This window comes from Amphiura filiformis, chromosome 17, assembly GCF_039555335.1.
Source record: "Amphiura filiformis chromosome 17, Afil_fr2py, whole genome shotgun sequence".
Lineage (NCBI taxonomy): Eukaryota > Metazoa > Echinodermata > Ophiuroidea > Amphilepidida > Amphiuridae > Amphiura > Amphiura filiformis.
In genome coordinates, this window is record NC_092644.1 from 19,190,748 (window position 1) to 19,214,785 (window position 24,038).

General features: G+C 36.2%; 1 protein-coding gene across 1 annotated transcript in view; it reads right to left on the minus strand.

The window, feature by feature from the left end:
* LOC140137029 (cholinesterase-like) overlaps positions 1-18,674 on the minus strand; it is a 53,496-nt gene extending 34,822 nt beyond the window's left edge. The window contains exons 1-3 of the mRNA XM_072158688.1: positions 17,650-18,674; positions 17,213-17,529; positions 16,663-16,789 (exon numbers count right to left, since the gene is read on the minus strand). Coding sequence (XP_072014789.1) covers positions 16,663-16,789; positions 17,213-17,529; positions 17,650-18,672 — 1,467 coding nt within the window. The 5' untranslated portion in view covers positions 18,673-18,674. The remainder of the gene's footprint in view (positions 1-16,662; positions 16,790-17,212; positions 17,530-17,649) is intronic.
* Between the last annotated feature and the right edge of the window lie 5,364 nt (positions 18,675-24,038).

Genomic DNA, 24,038 nt, shown 5'->3' on the forward strand with positions numbered 1-24,038 from the left:
TTTGGTATCAAATTGGAGCTAACAAATTCTGCACACGACCTTATCAATTAAATTGTCATAACAAGATCAAATTTTGGTGTAGGGCGGGTTATATTTCTTTATTTGAGCAGTTTATAACCGAAGTACACTATTCAATCAGTGCTATAGACACATTACGGCAAATATCTCCTAAACTTATTTGTTCACCGGAATAGGTTCATTCGATCACAATCACAAAAGCAGAGTGTTCTGGGAATGTAAAGGCAACTTTTTGCAGAGGGGGAGGGGGCAAACGTCAGTATCACCCCTATTTTTACCTCCCTTTCCCTTTTCTGTTTCCCTCCCCTTCCTCCTTTTTCCCTTCTCTTTCCCTTCCCCTTTCTCTTCACTTTCTCCCTCTCCTCCCGGTAAATCCCCCTTTCTCTTCTCTTTCTCCCTCTCATTCCCCTTCTTTCTCTCTTCTTTCTCTCTTTTCTCCCATTCTTCTTTTCCCCATTTCAGCTTCTCCCTCCCCATTTAAAGTTTCGGGGGCAGTCGGCTCCCTCCCCCAGCCCCCGGCTGGCTACGCTACTGATTTGGTTTGTCTTCCTGAGTAATCAATCTGGTGTTGAAAGCCATTATATTTCATTTCATTTCATTTTATCTTGAACTGATACATTGCACGCTGTTTACATCCCTTTTTAAAGGGATTTTTATTAATTCATCAGGTAGAGAATCCCATACGGTGGTACCACAATATGAGATGGACCACCTTTTTAAACAGTTTTAGGTTTGGGGATGCTTAGTTTCTTGTGTCCCCGTAACCTGTATCCAGAATCTTTGATATTAAACCTATTGACAATGTAATTAGGTGCTTTGTCATTCATGGTTTTGAACATAGTTGTGACAAGATGGAATTGATCATACCTTTCTTTAACGTTCTTCCCGTACATTTAAGGCCTCAGCGCTTGATTCGAACCTCGTACTACCTGTAATGATCTTAGCAGTCCTGTTTTGCTGCTTGTGCAATTTTTGATGTAAAGATATATTGCACGTTCCCCAGATAACATCACGGTAGTGGTGCCTGAATAGCACTACACAACATATTATTATACAAACGTTTCGCCTTATTGAGCATATGGTCGAATCCAACCAAAAGTGTACACGGCATGTTCAGGGCCATAACTTAAAAGTATTAATCAATTGGCATTCGTTTTTGTATTGTGTTTATTCGTTTTGATCATACGCTTCGCGCCATATATAATAAGACCCCTTCTGTGAAAAACTTAGACACAGAGACCCCAAAACATGCTATTTTTACCCATTTTTCAAAATATTTCTTAAAGTATTTTTAAAACATCTAAATCAGTTATGAAAAGAAGTCATTGCATTGAATCTAAATTGATTTCCTGAAAGGTGTGTATTCAAAGATTGCCTGTTCAATTTTTCACATATTTGTACATAATTATGAATTTTTGTGATAATTTTTTGAGTGGTATTTTTTTACATTACCTACGAATACAATTTTTCATAGCACTAGATATACGGTATCTTTAAAAAATGGAAATCACTAATAAATGCGCAATTGATACAAGCTTTGATATGTCCAATACTGAAATGCATTGCATTCGGACATCTTTATTATTGTGTTTAGCTGCCAGAAATTCTAAATGGCACAAAGGTAGGTTTGGTAAAAATATGCATTACCTTCGAATACATGTTAAAAGCTGTGTCATTTCCACAAAGTGAGGGAATAGTAAACAATAGTTAAGCAATAGGTGCAGGGTAATACACTCTTTATTTCTACCAAGTTTCAATAGCCTGCGTTTAAATATTTCTGAGATGTCAACAATAAAAGCAAGTATTCGTAGGTAAATTTCGGTAACCGAATGTTACCTACGAATACAATTTGACATCATGACAGTATTGTGAAACACCGCCATTCATGCCAATGCCCATATTGGTACATAACGAAGGCCTGTATGTTTGCTATCAAATCATATGTCAATGAAAGTTGCGAATTCACATACATGCCCACCATGCAAAAAGTGAATACGGCTTAATTGTTGAAAAATATGTACTGAAATAGACGACGGTCTGCTCATTTAAAAGAAAAATCAGGTTCAAAGAAGATTAGAAGGGGATACATACTTGGATTTGTCAACTGTCACGTGTGCTTCATTTTAAATGTTTACCGACCTTCTGGTTTCTGAGTAATTTGTGTCCAAATTGATTTATTCGAAGGTAACTTTTGACGTTTTCGCTAAGGTTACCTACGAATACCATGGAAAAAACGACTGTTCTCATTGTCTCATGATCTAGACAACACAGTGATGGACCCTGGTATAAAGCTAATTGTAGTTGCCCTCAAACGAAAGGCCACAAGACGTAACTGACTCCAAGATGGACTTCACAAGTCTGCAATAACGGTTTTAAGCGATTTGTGTGCAATTAAGCAAATTAAAGTCACTTTAGTGCCTTTGTTTCTTACTTCAATCCTCTTTCAACCGCTGTGAACCGACATTATTAATACGTGATAGGGTCTAAAGTATCAATAAACGCACATAAAGAAAATAATACATTCAAAGTGCTTTATAAAATGAAGATTTGATTGCGATATCCACCAAAAGTCTAATTCTTACCTACAAATACTGAAATGTTACTTACGAATACAGCATAATACATGACATGTGTAATGAAGTGTCCCTACCAATGGAAATTAATTGTCAAAAACTTTAAACGGTACCCCAGGACACTATTATTACCCATATACGGATTCATTCAACAATTATTTATTATGTAAAATTGCTGATTAACTACTTGTATATCAAAATGAAGTGGTCAAAATCTTGCTAAAAGCATCAAAATTTTTTTGATCTACGGTAATAGCATTTATTCATTTGGACGTACCATCTGAAAGAGATCTAAAAACTACCATTTTATTAATTCATTACCATAATAGCAACATGTAAACCTCTAAACTCAATATAGATATTGTTAAATCGCTCATGTTACCTACGAATACCCGGGTTTCTTCACCTTTTCATTGTATAAAGCGTTAGGTGTATGCGTATAATTCCTAGTATTCTTGAAAACATATATCCTACTCGTTCTTATACAATGTGTAAATTGATTCATACTCATTTGATAAATAAAATACAGAAACTGACCTAAACTTCATTTTCAAAAATAAACTAGCATAAATTGACTAAGATCATATTGATCGCGTTATAAAAATAAAAACAAATATTATCTGGTTGAGCTAGCATTTTCCTAACACCCTGTGGTCTACATTACACGAAAAAAAAGCGTTAATGGGAATATTCCATTTGTTTTAGGTTGATTAGTATTGAGATAGTGAAAGCATCCTAGTGGTATTCGTAGGTAACATTGGGTTTTGATGTCACATTTACAATCACACGTCCTGGATTTATTTTTCAAGATTAGTAATGGCACTTTTGGTTCCTATAAGGCCAATATGTCATCAATCAATGGGCAAAAGGAAAAAATTGTGGAGACATTTTTATTTCGGACTTTTATTTTGGCCCGTGGACACTTTTGGTTGGATTCGACCATATACAGACTAGAACGAGATTTTTTGTCAATATGATCCAGTTAGCATCCTGGACAATCGATTCTTTTGTTATGCAAGGCTCACTCAGTCATTTAATGAGGCAATACAAACGATCGAATTTGGTGTTGAAATGAGCTAAATTTTTAGTTACACCTTTTCGATGTAAAATTAATTTTCTCGGCCAAATGAAAAGCAATCATTTTCATTATTCAGTAAATGTCAGGAAAAATTGTAGTGCTTGATACTGTATTTTTTTTCAAATTCTAGTGTTAAACTTTAGTCATTTGGTGTAAGATTTTCGATTTTGATAGGCTTAAACTCTGCCCGCGAGCCTTTTTTTGGATCAACCTTTTAGCTTTTCAAAGTAAGATAGTTCGCTAATGAAGGATTTTTCCCAACTTTCTAACGCACATCACCGTGAGCGATATATCATAGTTTTGTCAGAATTTGCGTTTTCATTTCACCATTTTTACTGCCGGCTGACCATTTTTCAAAATCAACGCGTGAATTCTAAGGCTAATACTAGCATTGTGGATCGATATCCCTGGGTTTAATAGGAATACCGGCATGGCTACAGTGTTGCTAGAACTTCAATATAGCAAAGAAATTCCCAGGCCTATAGCGCTCCTACTGATCATGTTTAACCAGAACACTCAATTGGGGATTTGGGCTACCAAATCGCTGGTCGGGCAATTTGCTTTCAATGGAAAATTGACCTGGATAAACAACAAAGGAAATATCGACTATTTCTGCTGGTTGCTCTCGAGATAAAAGTACTGAATTTGACATTTTCGGAGCATGAAGGGAAAAAAGGGTAAAACAAAACGGAAATTCTGACAAAACTATAACATATAGACCCACACGATGTGCCTTACAGGGGTGGGAAATATCTTTCTTTAGCAAACTATATTAGTTTGAGACGCTAAAACATGAATTCCGTAAAAAGCTCGCGGGCGAATTCAAGGCCTATAAAAATCAAAAATATCACACTAAAAGACACAATTTGATGCTTAATTTTAATACCAGGATTTTAAAAAAATGTATATCCAAGCACCAAGTTTTTAACTGACATTACTGAAGAAAAAAAATTATTGCTTTATATTTGACCGAGAAAATTAATTTCATAGCAAAAAGGTGTATCTCTGAATTGTGCTGATTTTAACATGTATCGATCGACTTTTAGAGCGACTAAGCATTTCTAAAGAATCGGTTGTCCAGGTGGCTGACTGGATCAACGTATTGATTTCATGACAGATTCTTGTCTATTAATGTATCTAGGTGTTTACATGATGTTACACGTTTTATCTCCGAACCAATACAATAATATGCGCATGAATATCATCATCATTTATTTTGACCAATCTCTGTTTCGTGCCGAGTATCATAAGCTCTGTTTTACTTACGTTAAGACTTAATTTATTGCGTGCAAGCCAACTGTTTACATTAGAAAGATCATTATTAAGAACACGGTTCATTTACATCTTTGCAAATAGTGTACATTGTGGTATTATCCGCATACATGCTTACAGTGGTTGCGTTGGAAACACAATTTGGTAAATCATTTATGTACATTATGAATAAAAGCGGTCCCAAGATAGATCCTTGAGGAATGCCACAACGACACTTTTAGTACAATGCGTTATGAGTTTGGGATTATATATTCCTCCATTAGTGGAACCAATGTTTTTTGTCATCCTTAAAGCTGATATGATACAAATTTGATTGGTGCCATTTTTTCTATGCCCCCTGTGGTTCCCACGAGGGGTCGAAATTCACAGTGGGAACAAAACTTAAAATTAGTCCCATCATGTTGTAATGTATCTCCAATTGTTCCTCTTATCCCGGAATAAAAAAGTAATGTCATATTTTTCTACGGTGCTTAGGTTCAGGTTCAGTTATAAGGTCGAATAGATCAAATGTACAAAAATGGTCCGATTTCATCAAAACTGGTCTCAAATTACTCCCCAAACATAAATAATCTCAAACATAATTACAGTTACTTAATTCACAATTTAAGGGCAATTTTGTATTGCCATGTCGCCATGCCCCCCTTCAGAGTCCATGCATCCAAAGTCCAATAGAAATGTGTACAAGCATAACATTTGACTCAATAATTCATCAGATTCTGAGGTTATATATTTCTCAAAAAATATTTTCCTATTTGGTTTGCCGAGAGAAGTAATTTAAGACAAATTTCGATTGAATCGGTGCATTTTGAAAATTTGGCTTCTGTGCATGAGATATTTGACATTTGACCTTATTTACTCTATAACTCCTTAACTAAGCACCCTAGTGCAATATGAGAATTGACAATCCTAGCAACGAGAGGAACAATTTGAGATATATTACAGCATGATAGAACATATGGTCGAATCCAACCAAAAGTGTCCACGGGCCAAAAATAAAAATCCGAAATAAAAACGTCTCCACAATTTTTTCCTTTTGCCCATTGATTGATGACATATTGGCCTTATAGGAACCAAAAGTGCCATTACTAATCTTGAAAAATAAATCCAGGACGTGTGACAGTAAATGTGATATCAAAACCCAATGTTACCTACGAATACCACTAGGATGCTTTCACTATCGCAATACTAATCAACCTAAAACAAATGGAATATTCCCATTAACGCTTTTTTCGTGTAATGTAGACCACAGGGTGTCAGGAAAATGCTAGCTCAACCAGAAAATATTTGTTTTTATTTTTATAACGCGATCAATATGATCTTAGTCAATTTATGCTAGTTTATTTTTGAAAATGAAGTTTAGGTCAGTTTCTGTATTTTATTTATTAAATGAGTATGACTCAATTTACACATTGTATAAGAACGAGTAGGATATATGTTTTCAAGAATATTAGGAATTATAAGCATACACCTAACGCTTTATACAATGAAAAGGGGAACAAACCCGGGTATTCGTAGGTAACATGAGCGATTTAACAATATCTATATTGAATTTAGAGGTTTAAAGTTTGCTATTATGGTAATGAATTAATAAAATGGTAGTTTTTAGATCTCTTTCAGATGGTACGTCCAAATGAATAAATGCTATTACCTTAGATCAAAACTTTTTTGATGCTTTTAGCAAGATTTTGACCACTTCATTTTGATATACAAGTAGTTAATCAGCCATTTTACATAATAAATAACTGTTGAATGACTCCGTATATGGGTAATAATAGTGTCCTGGGGTACCGCTTAAAGTTTTTGACAATATATACATATTGTTTTATATGGTTTTCGACCATATACAGACTAGAACGAGATTTTTTGTCAATATGATCCAGTTAGCATCCTGGACAATCGATTCTTTTGTTATGCAAGGCTCACTCAGTCATTTAATGAGGCAATACAAACGATCGAATTTGGTGTTGAAATGAGCTAAATTTTTAGTTACACCTTTTCGATGTAAAATTAATTTTCTCGGCCAAATGAAAAGCAATCATTTTCATTATTCAGTAAATGTCAGGAAAAATTGTAGTGCTTGATACTGTATTTTTTTTCAAATTCTAGTGTTAAACTTTAGTCATTTGGTGTAAGATTTTCGATTTTGATAGGCTTAAACTCTGCCCGCGAGCCTTTTTTTGGATCAACCTTTTAGCTTTTCAAAGTAAGATAGTTCGCTAATGAAGGATTTTTCCCAACTTTCTAACGCACATCACCGTGAGCGATATATCATAGTTTTGTCAGAATTTGCGTTTTCATTTCACCATTTTTACTGCCGGCTGACCATTTTTCTAAATCAACGCGTGAATTCTAAGGCTAATACTAGCATTGTGGATCGATATCCCTGGGTTTAATAGGAATACCGGCATGGCTACAGTGTTGCTAGAACTTCAATATAGCAAAGAAATTCCCAGGCCTATAGCGCTCCTACTGATCATGTTTAACCAGAACACTCAATTGGGGATTTGGGCTACCAAATCGCTGGTCGGGCAATTTGCTTTCAATGGAAAATTGACCTGGATAAACAACAAAGGAAATATCGACTATTTCTGCTGGTTGCTCTCGAGATAAAAGTACTGAATTTGACATTTTCGGAGCATGAAGGGAAAAGGGTAAAACAAAAACGGAAATTCTGACAAAACTATAACATATAGACCACACGATGTGCCTTACAGGGGTGGGAAATATCTTTCTTTAGCAAACTATATTAGTTTGAGACGCTAAAACATGAATTCCGTAAAAAGCTCGCGGGCGAATTCAAGGCCTATAAAAATCAAAAATATCACACTAAAAGACACAATTTGATGCTTAATTTTAATACCAGGATTTTTAAAAAAATGTATATCCAAGCACCAAGTTTTTAACTGACATTACTGAAGAAAAAAATTATTGCTTTATATTTGACCGAGAAAATTAATTTCATAGCAAAAAGGTTTATCTCGGAACTGTGCTGATTTTAACATGTATCGATCGACTTTTAGAGCGACTAAGCATTTCTAAATAATCGGTTGTCCAGGTGGCTGACTGGATCAACGTATTGATTTCATGACAGATTCTTGTCTATTAATGTATCTAGGTGTTTACATGATGTTACACGTTTTATCTCCGAACCAATACAATAATATGCGCATGAATATCATCATCATTTATTTTGACCAATCTCTGTTTCGTGCCGAGTATCATAAGCTCTGTTTTACTTACGTTAAGACTTAATTTATTGCGTGCAAGCCAACTGTTTACATTAGAAAGATCATTATTAAGAACACGGTTCATTTACATCTTTGCAAATAGTGTACATTGTGGTATTATCCGCATACATGCTTACAGTGGTTGCGTTGGAAACACAATTTGGTAAATCATTTATGTACATTATGAATAAAAGCGGTCCCAAGATAGATCCTTGAGGAATGCCACAACGACACTTTTAGTACAATGCGTTATGAGTTTGGGATTATATATTCCTCCATTAGTGGAACCAATGTTTTTTGTCATCCTTAAAGCTGATATGATACAAATTTGATTGGTGCCATTTTTTCTATGCCCCCTGTGGTTCCCACGAGGGGTCGAAATTCACAGTGGGAACAAAACTTAAAATTAGTCCCATCATGTTGTAATGTATCTCCAATTGTTCCTCTTATCCTGGAATAAAAAAGTAATGTCATATTTTTCTACGGTGCTTAGGTTCAGGTTCAGTTATAAGGTCGAATAGATCAAATGTACAAAAATGGTCCGATTTCATCAAAACTGGTCTCAAATTACTCCCCAAACATAAATAATCTCAAACATAATTACAGTTACTTAATTCACAATTTAAGGGCAATTTTGTATTGCCATGTCGCCATGCCCCCCTTCAGAGTCCATGCATCCAAAGTCCAATAGAAATGTGTACAAGCATAACATTTGACTCAATAATTCATCAGATTCTGAGGTTATATATTTCTCAAAAAATATTTTCCTATTTGGTTTGTTGAGAGAAGTAATTTAAGACAAATTTCGATTGAATCGGTGCATTTTGAAAATTTGGCTTCTGTGCATGAGATATTTGACATTTGACCTTATTTACTCTATAACTCCTTAACTAAGCACCCTAGTGCAATATGAGAATTGACAATCCTAGCAACGAGAGGAACAATTTGAGATATATTACAGCATGATAGAACATATGGTCGAATCCAACCAAAAGTGTCCACGGGCCAAAAATAAAAATCCGAAATAAAAACGTCTCCACAATTTTTTCCTTTTGCCCATTGATTGATGACATATTGGCCTTATAGGAACCAAAAGTGCCATTACTAATCTTGAAAAATAAATCCAGGACGTGTGACAGTAAATGTGATATCAAAACCCAATGTTACCTACGAATACCACTAGGATGCTTTCACTATCGCAATACTAATCAACCTAAAACAAATGGAATATTTCCATTAACGCTTTTTTCGTGTAATGTAGACCACAGGGTGTCAGGAAAATGCTAGCTCAACCAGAAAATATTTGTTTTTATTTTTATAACGCGATCAATATGATCTTAGTCAATTTATGCTAGTTTATTTTTGAAAATGAAGTTTAGGTCAGTTTCTGTATTTTATTTATTAAATGAGTATGACTCAATTTACACATTGTATAAGAACGAGTAGGATTATGTTTTCAAGAATATTAGGAATTATAAGCATACACCTAACGCTTTATACAATGAAAAGGGGAACAAACCCGGGTATTCGTAGGTAACATGAGCGATTTAACAATATCTATATTGAATTTAGAGGTTTAAAGTTTGCTATTATGGTAATGAATTAATAAAATGGTAGTTTTTAGATCTCTTTCAGATGGTACGTCCAAATGAATAAATGCTATTACCTTAGATCAAACTTTTTTTGATGCTTTTAGCAAGATTTTGACCACTTCATTTTGATATACAAGTAGTTAATCAGCCATTTTACATAATAAATAACTGTTGAATGACTCCGTATATGGGTAATAATAGTGTCCTGGGGTACCGCTTAAAGTTTTTGACAATTAATTTCCATTGGTAGCGACACTTCATTACACATGTCATGTATTATGCTGTATTCGTAAGTAACATTTCAGTATTTGTAGGTAAGAATTAGACTTTTGGTGGATATCACAATCAAAACTTCATTTTATAAAGCACTTTGAATGTATTATTTTCTTTATGTGCGTTTATTGATACTTTAGACCCTATCATGTATTAATAATGTCAGTTCACAGCGGTTGAAAGAGTATTGAAGTAAGAAACAAAGGCACTAAAGTGACTTTAATTTGCTTAATTGCACATAACTCGCTTAAAACCGTTATTGCAGACTTGTGAAGTCCATCTTGGAGTCAGTTACGTCTTGTGGCCTTTCGTTTGAGGGCAACTACAATTAGCTTTATACCAGGGTCCATCATTATGTTGTCTAGATCATGAGACAATGAGAACAGTCGTTTTTCCCATGGTATTCGTAGGTAACCTTAGCGAAAACGTCAAAAGTTACCTTCGAATAAATCAATTTGGACACAAATTACTCAGACACCAGAAGGTCGGTAAACATTTAAAATGAAGCACACATGACAGTTGACAAAGCCAAGTATTTTTCCCCTTCTCATCTTCTTTGAATCTGATTTTTCTTTCAAATGAGCAGACCGGCGTCTATTTCAGTACATATTTTTCAACAATTAAGCCGTATTCAGTTTTGCATGGTGGGCATGTATGTGAATTCGCAACTTTCATTGATATATGATTTGATAGCAAACATACAGGCCTTCGTTATGTACCAATATGGGCATTGGCATGAATGGCGGTGTTTCACAATACTGTCATGATGTCAAATTGTATTCGTAGGTAACATTCGGTTACCGAAATTTACCTACGAATACTTGCTTTTATTGCTGACATCTCAGAAATATTTAAACGCAGGCTATTGAAACTTGGTAGAAATAAAGAGTGTATTACCCTGCACCTATTGCTTAACTATTGTTTACTATTCTCTCACTTTGTGGAAATGACACAGCTTTTAACATGTATTCGGAGGTAATGCTTATATTTTACCAAACCTACCATTGTGCCATTTAGAATTTCTGGCAGCTAAACACAATAATAAAGATGCCCGAATGCAATGCATTTCAGTATTGGACATATCAAAGCTTGTATCAATTGCGCATTTATTAGTGATTTCCATTTTTTAAAGATATATCTACTGCTATGAAAAATTGTATTCGTAGGTAATGTAAAAAAATACCACTCAAAAAATGATCACAACAAATTCATAATTATGTACAAATATGTGAAAAATTGAACAGGCAATCTTTGAATACACGCCTTTCAGGAAATCAATTTAGATTCAATCCAATGACTTCTTTTCATAACTGATTTAGACGTTTTTAAAAATACATTAAGAAATATTTTGAAAAAATGGGTAAAAATAGCATGTTTTGGGGTCTCTGTGTCTAAGTTTTTCACAGAAGGGGGCCTTATTATATATGGCGCGAAGCGTATGATCAAGGCGAATAAACACAATACAAAAATGAATGCCAATTGATTAATACTTTTAAGTTATGGCCCTGAACATGCCGTGTACACTTTTCGTTGGATTCGACCATATATTAACTTGCTAAATAAAGCTAATTGTAGTTGCCCTCAAACAAAATGCCACAAGACGTAACTGACTCCAAGATGGACTTTACAAGTCTGTAATAACAGTTTTAAGCGATTTGTGTGCAATTAAGCAAATTAAAGTCACTTTAATGCCTTTGTTTCTTAATGCAATCCTCATTCAACTGTAAGTGGTACCCCCGGACAATATTATTACCCATATATAAATAAATAAAATTGGATTTATAAAGCGCTTTTCCCCAGATCTTAGAGGACTCAAAGCGCTGTAGTGTTATTCATAGGTTACATTGGGTTATGATGTCACATTTACTATCACACGTCCTGGATTTATTTTCAAGATTAGTAATGGCACTTTTTGTTCCTATACGGCCAACATGCCTTCAATCAATGTTCAAAAGGGAAAAAATTGTGGAGGCATTTTTATTGTGGACTTTTATTTTTGGCCCGTGTACACTTTTGGTTGGATTCGACCATATGCACTCTAATGAAAATGAGTTGATCACCGTATACAAAGGATTCTATATAGTCTGGAACTTGTCACTCTCTGCTGATCAGAGTAGTGCCCTGGAACGGATACAATGTAGTGCATACAGGATTAATCTGAGCCAAAAGTTCACCTCCTATAGCTTCCTATGCTGAGGCCTTGCTGACTTGCGAGCTTGAGTGAGTCCCTAGTTGATAGGAGAGAGAGGATCCATTGTCGCAGGTTTGTCAAAGGACTTGCCAAACTCATCGCGTACCAATGATCTTCACCCCCTACCACCAGACAGGCGAAACATGCTCGCAATCTCCGCAATGCGCATCACTACTCCCAGCTGCGTTTCAGAACATCCCGCTTCAAAAAAAGAGCCCCATCCCCTATTCTGTTGATTTATTTAACAAGTAGCGCGGCTTTTATCTGAATTTCCCTGTATGCACGCACATTTCAGCTTCTATATTTGTGATGCGATCAAGCCAAATCAGTCGGAACTCGGAAATATTGATTTTGAGATATAGCCAAACAAAGGGGATATTTCCCTTTGTTTCCTCTTGTTTTTGAAACTCTTTAATTACTCATATCTTTGGAACTGGTTGTTCAATTTCAACGGGGTTTTCTGCAAAATCCAGCTTTGTAAATGCTTTTTACTATCCTATAGGAAACTGAAAAATTATTATTGCCGAGTTCCGACTGATTTTGCTTGATCGCATCACATTTATATATTGTGCAATAATAGTGTGAATTTATCATATTTCCTTGTGTATATGCCATTTTATGTTATTTTATATATGATTATTTTTTCATTCATGTTTACATATCAATTTTTACATAATGCTTTTACTCTGTACATTGACATGCAATTTGACCTTCGGGTCGCAATATATTGATTTTAAGGTATTTTAATAAATATACTTGAAATACTTGAAATATCAAGTGCCCCCTCAAGCAACCCATCGGGTTTATCTGCCACATTTGTAGTTGCGATAGAGGGCCGAAGCACGCAGTCTATATCAGGTAGTGTCGATGCCACCTATTAGAGAATGGGAAAATGTAAAAAGTCAATCATTAATTTTCAGTGTTAAAACAACAGAGTAGCCTCTTATCAACAAGTTCAGGTATCTCACCCAAATAGGGAGTATATGGAAAGGTTTGGCTACAAAACGATTCTCTTATAGACGCATCTATATGCACAGTTTTCAGCTCGATACACCTGGGCACACAATTTCGTACAAGAGCTTCCAAACAAGCAGTGAATTGTCTTTGCACAGTGTTTGTTTACACTACACGGTTGAGTGCATAGCATCATAAGAGCTGTGTGAGGTTCTAGCTGGTGTCGAGTGGAAAATATGCACCTGTGATTGGTTTTTGTCAAAACCTCAAGTGTTGCCTTTATCCAATCAGAATTTTTGTATATCGAACGAAAGCTAACACTCCCCCCCCCAAAAAAAAACCCCGCTTTTTTCATTACGTCAACAGCCAGACAACATACACACATTGGCCCAATATTGGAAAGCCATTGGCAATCTTGGCATTGGTATTTTCTTGGGAAGCAATATTGGGTCAATATTGGTTTCTCATTGGCAACTTGGCATTGGTAAAATCTTGGAAAGAAATCTTGGACCTATATTGGTTTTCCATTGGCATTATTAGCATTATTGGCCTTGCATTGGCAAAATATATTGGATCAATATTGGTTTTCCATTGGCAACTTGGCATTGGTAAAATCTTGGCAAGAAATATTGGACTAATATTGGTTTTCCATTGGCATTATTAGCATTGGCCTTGCAGTGGCAAAATAAAGTCTGCACAAAAAGTAACTCAGCTGTTATAAATACGCCTATAGATTCAAAACCTACTCATCGTTTTCACAATATTTTAACATAAAATGAAGGATGATTTATTTACGCGCATTTTGATACCCCATTTGACAAATTTTGTTCAATATTGACAATACAGCAGTGTTTTGAAAGTAAAATACCCCAATTTAAAAGTTGCAGTTATTTGTATTGATTTGAAGTAAACACAAAGATAATGGCGGGCTTTACGTGTTTACAGTGCTGGTATTATAACCATAGATCGCTGTAAACTGCAACTTTTAAATTCTGGTATTTTTCTGTAAAAGCACTACTGTGTTGTTAATATTGAACGACATTTGACGAATGGGGTATCATAATGCGTGTAAATAATTCATCCTACTCTCTATGTTGAAATATTGTGGAAACAATTATTAGTTCTGGATCTATAGGCGTATTTATAACAGCTGAGTTTCTTTTTGTGCAGACTTTATATTTGATCAATATTGGTTTTCCATTGGCAACTTGGCATTGGTGTAATCTTGGGTTATTGGGTTAATACTGGTTTCCATTGGCATCATATCATTGGCATTACATTGGGAAAAGGTATATTGGATCAATGTTGGTTTTCCATTGGCATTGGCATTGGCGTAATATTGGCGAGAAATATTGGGTCAATATTGGTTTTGCATTAATGTTGCATTAATGTAGGCGTGGTTTTGAAACCCTAACAATTTTTACTATCAAAATACAATATTTGATCATTATCATCTTCATTTTGAAGGGCCACATGTTATTATTATTACTCGAGGCCAATATTGGCAAATTTTAATATTGCCAATATTGGGCCAATCCAGGGCCCATGGGCAAAACATCTTGGTATAATATTGTATCTAATAATGGGCCAATAAAATTTTAATATTGGACCAATCCCGGCCCAAAATTGTAATGCTGCCTGGGAGATAACGCAATTCAATGTTTATAGCAAGGAGAATGTGGTCAATCTGTTGAAAACGACCTATTCAAGCAAAAATTTCGACCAAAATATAGGTTTTAAAAGTCAAAACCTCAAGTGATCTTTGCAATATTTTTCAGATTTTATATGATTAAATGAAAGAGCACAATTTATATTGTCCATATACATGATATACTAGCTTCATTTTAATGAGCAATGACCAATTCTCTTTAAATTGCAAATCTTGTGCAAAAAGTTACTAGTTTCGCCTGTTTTATTATACGGTTGTTAATTCAAATAACAATGACTTTGCTTAAAGAGCGCTTACAAATTCTTATGTACAGGCAAAAGAAGAATTGAACTGGTCACACAAATTGTCGACATCTGGACTAAATGAGGAACGTAAAAGAAGGAAGGGTATAAGGGAAGAGACCATTGAAGTGGGAGACAAAAATCGGAATGCTTAATTGAGACACCCGTTTTTATGGAATTATTTCTCTCGACAATATTAACATTAGTAGTGTTCCTAAAGCAAGTTTGTAACTAGCAGCTAACTCAGATAATTATAGGATAATGTATATATATCAAAACTGAATATAAAGCCGCTAATGCAATGCCCATAAACTGATGGCGCAAGATAACGATTCCCGAGTATTAATTAATCAATCAATATCAATCAATATGTCAATCAACCAATCAATCACTTGCACTTATAGAACGCCAAGAACCAAAAGAATTTGCACTATAAAGGCACTAAAACGATAATGTGAGATCATTTCTTGAATGTAACAGTATTCTGAACACTGCAATGAACATATAAATCCAAGGCTTACATTTTCGAAGTAAGATTATGTTAGCAGTCGTCCTTCAAGCTATTAAGTAAGGTTAGGGTTATGCTACGAGTTAGGGTTAGGGTTAGGGTAAGGGTTAGTGTTAGGTGTATGCTTAAGGTTTTGCGTAAATTTGGAATAAATGCCCCCTTTATTCAAAATAACGCCCCTCGGCGTGACGGTGACTCGCGTATAGCAAGCTAAAAGCCCATTACGTATTGCGACAACGCGTTGCTTTCGAAAGCAACGCGTTGCTAAGCCAGCCAATAGATATAGCTTTTAGCAACACGTTGCTTTCCCCAAAGCAACGCATTGCTTTCGCCTTCTGAAAGCAACGCGTTGCTTTAGCAAACAACACGTTGTTGTCATTCTTTACGTCTTGTGGCGACAACCAATCACAGCGACTCTTACAGGATACACACAAGCATGCAAGAAACTCTTTATAAGCTTATATATTGTTCTCATAATATCTGTGAAATTTTACTCCTGAAATGGATTTCGTTTGATGATATGAACAAATTAATATTGTTGCTCAAGGAATTTCTCAATCTGAGCATTTAGGTCTACAATTGAGTGTACAGTAGTGTGATACACGCAAAACATGCTGTTACATGTAACAGCTAGTACCACTAAGGCGGGTTGGACATAACCAACAGCTCTACAAAGCGCCGATATGATTGGCTAATCAAAATATCGGCTTGGGCGCCCCTGAATTGAGTATATAAGCAACGCGTTGCTTTGGGAAAGCAACGTGTTGCTTGTGTAATGGGGCTTTTGGCTTGCCATACGCGTAATGCCATTTTACGGTTTATTATATGTATTATTATTATCTTGGATTTGTTATAATTGGATAAAAAATGCAAATATCCTGCGACAGCTTTGTGAATGCAGCATTGGTTCATCCCAATTGTCTAAAATCAAAATTAATCAGAATCAAAAGCTATTAAAATAATACCTGTTTGCTCAACGAGATCGGGAAGATAATATTTCCAAAAAGCACATTCCAGAGGCTTTACCCCACTACCTGTAGTCCCGGTTCCATCGGCAAGTGACTCGTTCACTACCAAGAATTCCTGGGTGTCGACATCATATTGTGGCCAATACAGTGGATCAGCCGCGTCAGAGGTATCGGAATTCGGGTTTCTAAAAGGAACAAAAAGCGTTTCAAAAGACAAGAGTTGTTTTCAAAGACGTGCACATACTTTTTGTGAAAATCACAAGGGTTGTCGAGCAGAGAGAATTGCTCTGAGATCCACAGAGGATAAAATGGAGAGGGTATGGAGGGGAGGGGTGGGGAGGAGAGAATGGGAATAAGCAATCCCATTGAAAAAATATTTGGTGTCATTTTCACACCAAAACTAGTGTCAAACAATGGGTCCTCAGGTGTCTACCTAAAGGTATCATATCGACTCTATTATGGGTGCAAGAGCATGACACCTTTGGGTCATGTTCATTTTGACACCTAGGACCGCATATATGACATTTATATACTTGGTTAGTAATCCGATATTCATTATTATGCAGAAATCATAATCCCGAAGTGCAACGTATTATATCATAACTTACCCAGTTCTTGCAAAATTTGCCCAGAAATTCATCAACTTCCTACTTAGTTCTCCCTCCCTACTGCTGTAACCAAATGACGGGTCTAGAGGAATGCCAAAGGTATAGGCGACATCATCACCATGGTTAACACCCGTCCATTCTGGATATGGACTGTTAGAAGGACGCTCTTCAAACCGGTAATAGTAGACTTGATTACCCTCTCTGGCATACGCTTTAGCCACCTCGACTGATGGGCAAGTGAAGGAGTAGTCTCCAACTGCAAGATCTATTGCATCTCTGAGAAGGCTTTGATTATTGGGTGTTTTCCACGGTCTATACTGAAATGCGATGGCATCTAACCCAAAGGATTGGAATTTCGGAAAAGTGTACGTCAGCGCTTCAATATAACCTTCGTAATCAAGAAGACTTTCTCCGCCTTCAGTGAATCCAGGAACTCAGTAAATAGCAATGAAGTTGTTGCCTTCATTGGTGGTGCTTCCAACAATAATCTCACACTGCTTAAAGCTGCCTTGATCTTGAGCATCAGCGGGATCTTCAGGAAGAAAGATTCCGTCATACACCGGTACATAGTAAAAATCTAAGAAGTTTTCAAACCACGGAGCTGTAGCCCACAAATCGTTTGCATCAACGTCCTGCAGACATTTAATCATATCTGGAATATATTGTACATTACCATTTGTGTCTTTCAAACATCCTACAGACCGTGCAAGGATCTTGGCACGTTCTAAAGCTACCTCTTGAGTAATATAATTCCAAGGTGCTGTAATACCAGCGCTTATAATTCCCGCGCGCTGAAAAAGCGATTGGGAAACTGGCGAGAGCAAATGGAGAGAGACGCTTGCGCCGCCTGCGCTCTGCCCAAAAATCGTGACCTGATTTGGATCTCCTCCAAAGGTAGCGATGTTATCCTGTACCCACTGTAACGCTAAGGCTTGATCGTAAAGTCCTTGATTTCCAGGTGCACTAGAATCTCCAGTCGCTAAAAATCCAAATGGTCCTACTCTGTAATTCATTGACACAATAATCATTTCTTCGAATGCTGCTAAGTATTTTCCATCATAAATAGACCAAGAGCTAGCCCCAATTACATATGCGCCTCCGTGAATATAAACTAATACTGCGCCATTCTGTGGCCTAGGATAGGGTGTCCAGACATTAAGATTCAAGCAGTCGTCGCTTATGGGAACTGTAATCCTAGGGTCGGGTGGTTGCCAACATCCATGCCCATACTCTCTAGCATTGAATACACCGTTCCATGATGCCTTCGCTACAGGATATTTAAACCTTCTTTCTCCAGAGATGGGTTCCGCAAAAGGAATGCCGAGGAAGGCGTCTACTTCAGTACTACCATTAACACTAATGCGTTTTCCCTTGATGCGTCCCATCTTAATTGTTTCTACTGGATTCGTTTGAGCGTAAGCTGCAACTATCAGCAGAACGAAATACAAAAGCTGAATCATGTTGATCTGTAAGGTGAATGAACAAAATCAAATATTGTACTATCGTATATTAAGGGATCCGGAATGAGCGTTTTGAGCGTTTCGACAGTATTTTTTGTGGGACATGAGAGCACCTCAGACGTATGAAATTGCATTCTGAATACGAAGCATGTCTTTCTGATATCAAATAATTTTCATTTTTTGAAACTCACGATATAATAATTTTATGACAAATTATTAAAATTTGATATTTTTCAAATTATTGATATATAACAGTCCTCGAAGTAAATTTTATAAATCTAATGATATATTCTTAAAGTGTATGAAGCTAGGAGGAAAAGCCGACGATCAATTGAAAATTTTGACCTTTCATATTGAAGATATGGAATTTTTTTCCCAAAAGACCTAATTGTTTTTGGTGTTTTGGGGAAAAAAATCCATATCTTCAATACGAAAGGTCAACATTTTTAATTGATCGTCGGCTTTTCATCCCACCTACATACACTTTAAGTATAAATCATCAGATTTATAAAGTTTACGAGTACTGTTAAATATCAAAAATATCCATTTTTAATGATTTGCCATAGAATGTGTATTACATTGCGAATTTCAAAAAATCTAAATTATTTGATATCAGAAGGAATGCAATTCGATATGTCTGATGTGCTCTAATGTCCCACAATAAATACTATACAAACGTTCATACCCCTTCCCTTAAAGCAAGTAGACGTGGACGAAATTATACTCTACATAAACATGATAAAATAGGCCGGTTTTAACACTATTACAGGGTGTCCCTGAAAGAACTGTAACGTCGGGAAGTTTTTGGGTACTTTAACGTATAAACCAAGCGTAAATGTGAATAACTAGTGATGTTGACGAACAATATCAGCTGTGACATACTTTTTGAATATTGACAATTGACGATTTTTGAAATAAAAGAATTTTACAAAACTCGTCGTCTGTATTCCATAGTGGCGTATAGTGGGGCGCCGCGAATAAACAACTTTTCGAGAAAATCGGGTTTGAAGAAATGCCAATTTAAAATCGAGTTGTGTAAATCAGACATTCATTATATTTTGTAAATGATGTGAAATTTCTGTAGTAAACTAAATAGATTTTATTGTTATATATTTTTCAAAAGAAATAAATACATACTATTGCTGGCAAACTGAAAATAAAACTATACGTCACTATGGAAAACAAACAAAACGCAATACCCTAACCTAACGTTAACCGTACGCCACCTCGGTCGCTGTGTAATCCCTATGGCGTTACTTTTCGTCGTTCGTATTCCATAGTGGCGTATAGGTCCGATACGTGTACGCCACTATGACATACGAAGTTTTTCATTTTTGCCGATATTTCATAATTATAAAATGTGTATAAAAAGTGGCGTATGGTCGATACGCCACTATGGAATACAAAAATGTCACTTTGTAACTATACGCCACATTTAATTAATTAATTACTAATTAATTAGCTAATTATGACTGATGAGACTTAGAAAAAATGAAAGAGAACATCATTAAAAACATATGTGCCAATTTTCAAAAAAATGACCAAAAATCACTATACGCCACTATGGAATACAGCCGACGAACTCCCTCATTTTCAGGCCTTTCCACGGAGTCATACCCCAATGACAGCAGGCGCGTCATGCGCTGATGATGCCCGGTGATTAGGCCATGCATCTTAATCTTAATAATTCGTCTCAAAGCCCTTCTCAAGATAAAAACCTAGTACGGAATGCGGTTTTAATTAATTTTTTAATATTTGTTTTACTTTAATTTGTGTATCTGTAACAAGAATAGATCACCTTTTCATCTCTCATGGAGGTTGTACTGTGGTTAAGATAAAGAGTTTTTTTATTGAGATTTACGCTTTGGGATATGTTTACGTCTGATAAAAACGGAAATTTTCTCAATCCAGCGGGAATAACGCGAAAAAACTAGCGATTTTACTTACGCGCGCGGGGGTTTTGAGGCGAATTATTAAATCAAGATGGTCTTAGCACTCTGACTACACTATATATAGATCATTGATTGATATTTGAATCTGTGAAAAGGTTTGAAAATGAGGGCGTTTCGTAAAATGCTCATATTTCAAGAACGGTGTGGTCAATTGTCAAAATAGTAAAAAAAGTAGGCTATATAATAGCTGATTTACTCCTCAATCACACCAAGTATTTAGTTATTTTTAGTTGTGGCACACATTAAATATCTGGCTCATCATGTCATCAAAGTGCTCTTTATTTCACCAACACTATACAAACATTCTATAATTTTATAGATTTATACACCATCAGGAGTATGATCAAGATATACATGAAAAAAAAAGCGCAGTGATTTATAGTGCGCTACGCACAGGCACAACGCCTAGACGTTGATCCACAAGCCTCAGCACACTTTACATGTTGTCGCTGACCACTACGGCCCACATCATTCCATAAACCATAAACAGATCAGGGACTTTGCTGCTTTAAGAGCTACACCCTAGACATTCCACAAATAACCGTCGCAACCAGGATCAGCTCCCCGAGTTTCGTACGGGTTACAACGAGACAATTAGCAGTTAGTTTCTTGTCCAGGGGAATTTCAAGCTAACTCAATTTTTTTCACGAGAGCGTACTAGGCACCGCCAGGGTTCGAACCCGCAACCTCTAGCTCCATAGTCGAACGCCTTATCGATTGAGCTAACTTGACTGCAACCACAAAGTGGAACACGTGTTGGTTATGAAGCTTTTAAGCTTGATGAACACTTGATTTCTATTTAAAAATAGAAATCAAGTGTTCATCACAGGAACATACCTCTGATTCTGCAGGTTTGTTCTTGGTTCAATTCCTTCCAGATTAAATACTGACTGCGAATGTCATCGAAAATCGACTCTGTATATTTTCGGTGTCCACCAATTTCCTACAGCATTATAATGTCTATAGTAATTCCTAAACCTGGAAAGCGCGCCAAGTTTCTTTTCCACGTTATATATTGTGTATGATTTAATAATATAGAGTACCAGAAAAGGCCAGAAATCTAAATAGTAATTTTGGCAGCTGTTCACATGATGTGACACTGAACCTTCTGTATAGCTTGTATAGCAACAAGGTTCCTAAAATAAATGTATTTATGCTTTATTTCTCTGCTGATTGGTTCGCAACATTAAGAATAGATTAACTGAGTTCAGAATCACACCACGTCAAAATATGTACCACATGACTAGACTAAGTCAAAAATCTAATTTACAGTATTTACCGATTTTGGCAGGCGTGATATCACATATGTTTACAAATCGAGGGCTCGTTGGTAATTTATTCATCAGTACGATTGCATTCGTAGACAACGCTACCCAAGTAAGCAGTGGTAAGCAAATGAAAAAGGAGTTTTGCTGCACGGAACCCTCGATATAGATGTATTCACAGCGAATGCTTTTTTCCACTGCTGACTGGGCCGCAAATATTACATGACGTCCTAACATGAGCTACAGTTATCAAACATTACTATTGGAAAAGGAAGGAAGAAAAAGAAAGAAAGAAAGAAAGAAAGAAAGAAAGAAAGAAAGAAAGAAAGAAAGAAAGAAAGAAAGAAAGAAAGAAAGAAAGAAAGAAAGAAAGAAAGAAAAAGAAAGAAAGAAAGAAAGAAAGAAAGAAAGAAAGAAAGAAAGAAAGAATAATAACCGTAACCCTCTCCCTAGCCCAACAACGCACCCCACAGATTTGTATATACACACCACCACCCCCCCCCAACACCCCCCCCCCCCGGAAACACACACACCACACACGCTAACCTTAAGGGGTGACGAGAAAACTTTGTGTGAAGTACAAGAATCCAGATTTGAGGAGCATGGTATGAAAAAGGGCAATTAGAGGTTGATATAATTTGAGAGATTTAATTGTGTTTAATTCCAAATGTCACCACATGTTTTTTACATTAATGAAAAACATAAAACAAATACGTATGGAATGTTCAATATCCATTAAAAGACAGACTCGTTAATTTGTTTTGAATCATAAACACACATAAAATCATTACTCTTTCAAAGAATGCAGAAATAACGACACATGTTTTGTTTAAGTACTTTGAATGTTATTCATCTTATATGACCTAGAATATTATTAACCTCGTAGATCGTGTGCAATTGATCATCACCATGTAGTATTTGCAATCATGTTGTACTGATTCCACGGATTATAGTGACATTAATGTTCATTAAATATGTAATTAATCTTGCACTCGTGATATACTGTTGTTGAGCGATTTTAAACATAAACATATGTTTACGATCACTTTTTTGAGGCGAATGCCGGTAATGATAACTTGCGTGCCTGGTAGTTTTAGTTGTGCACTTTTGGGTCACAAAACGGATTAAAAGTTAAGTTTAAATCATTGTTAAAGCGATACGAAACCTAGAAAAGTTGTTTTTTGCCTCGTACTTAATATGCTTAACCCCGGTGCTTAACCCCATGAGAACTACCTGCCGATTGGCCAAAAAGAAGTTTTCATTACCAATTGGACCAATCGGCAACATTGTCAGAATAATTTCACCACGCAAAAACATTGGGGTGAATTATTTGCATATCTCCATTCTGATTGGTGATTAAAGTGAAGATATCATGTAATTGACGATCAGAGGCAATGTTTGATCTGCAGGTAGTGCTCAGGGGGTTAACGGTCATCATCCGACATTTGTATATATTTCGTTACTAGGCTTTCGGGAATTACCAATATATTAGTCCTGGCCCTGTCCTACAGACCCGTATACATTTTTCAAAGAGGAAAGTTTGAAAGTTGGTCCGAGTAGGGTATGCATAGGTCTTCCAAATTCTACTAGGTGGAAAATTCCAAACCGGGAAAACTCTGTATATGGCCATTTTTCAAAATGGCCGCCAAAATGTACTTATGAACCAGGTAAAATGACAATAACTCTGAAACTACTTGACCTAGAGGGGTGATTGAGGTGTCTATCCCCACTAAATCAAGGCTGTCTGATTGAATCAAGGGCGTTTCATGGATTTCTGAGGTTCAGGACACCTGAAATCCAAGATGGCCGCCCATAGCAGCCATAAATCATCATATTAGCCAGGTGAAATGACAATAATTCGGAATCCGCTTGACCTACAAGGGTCATTGGGGTGTCTATCCCCACTAAATCAAGGCTGGCTGAGTGAATGAAGGGGGTTTCATGAATATCTGAGGTCCAGGACACCTAAAATCTAAGATGGCCGCCCATAGCAACCATAAATCATCAAATTAGCCAGGTGAAATGACAATAATTCGGAATCTGCCTGACCTACAAGGGTTATTGAGGTGTATATCCCCACTAAATCAAGACTGACTGAGTGAATGAAGGGGGTTTCATGGATGTCTGAGGTCTATGACACCTGAAATCC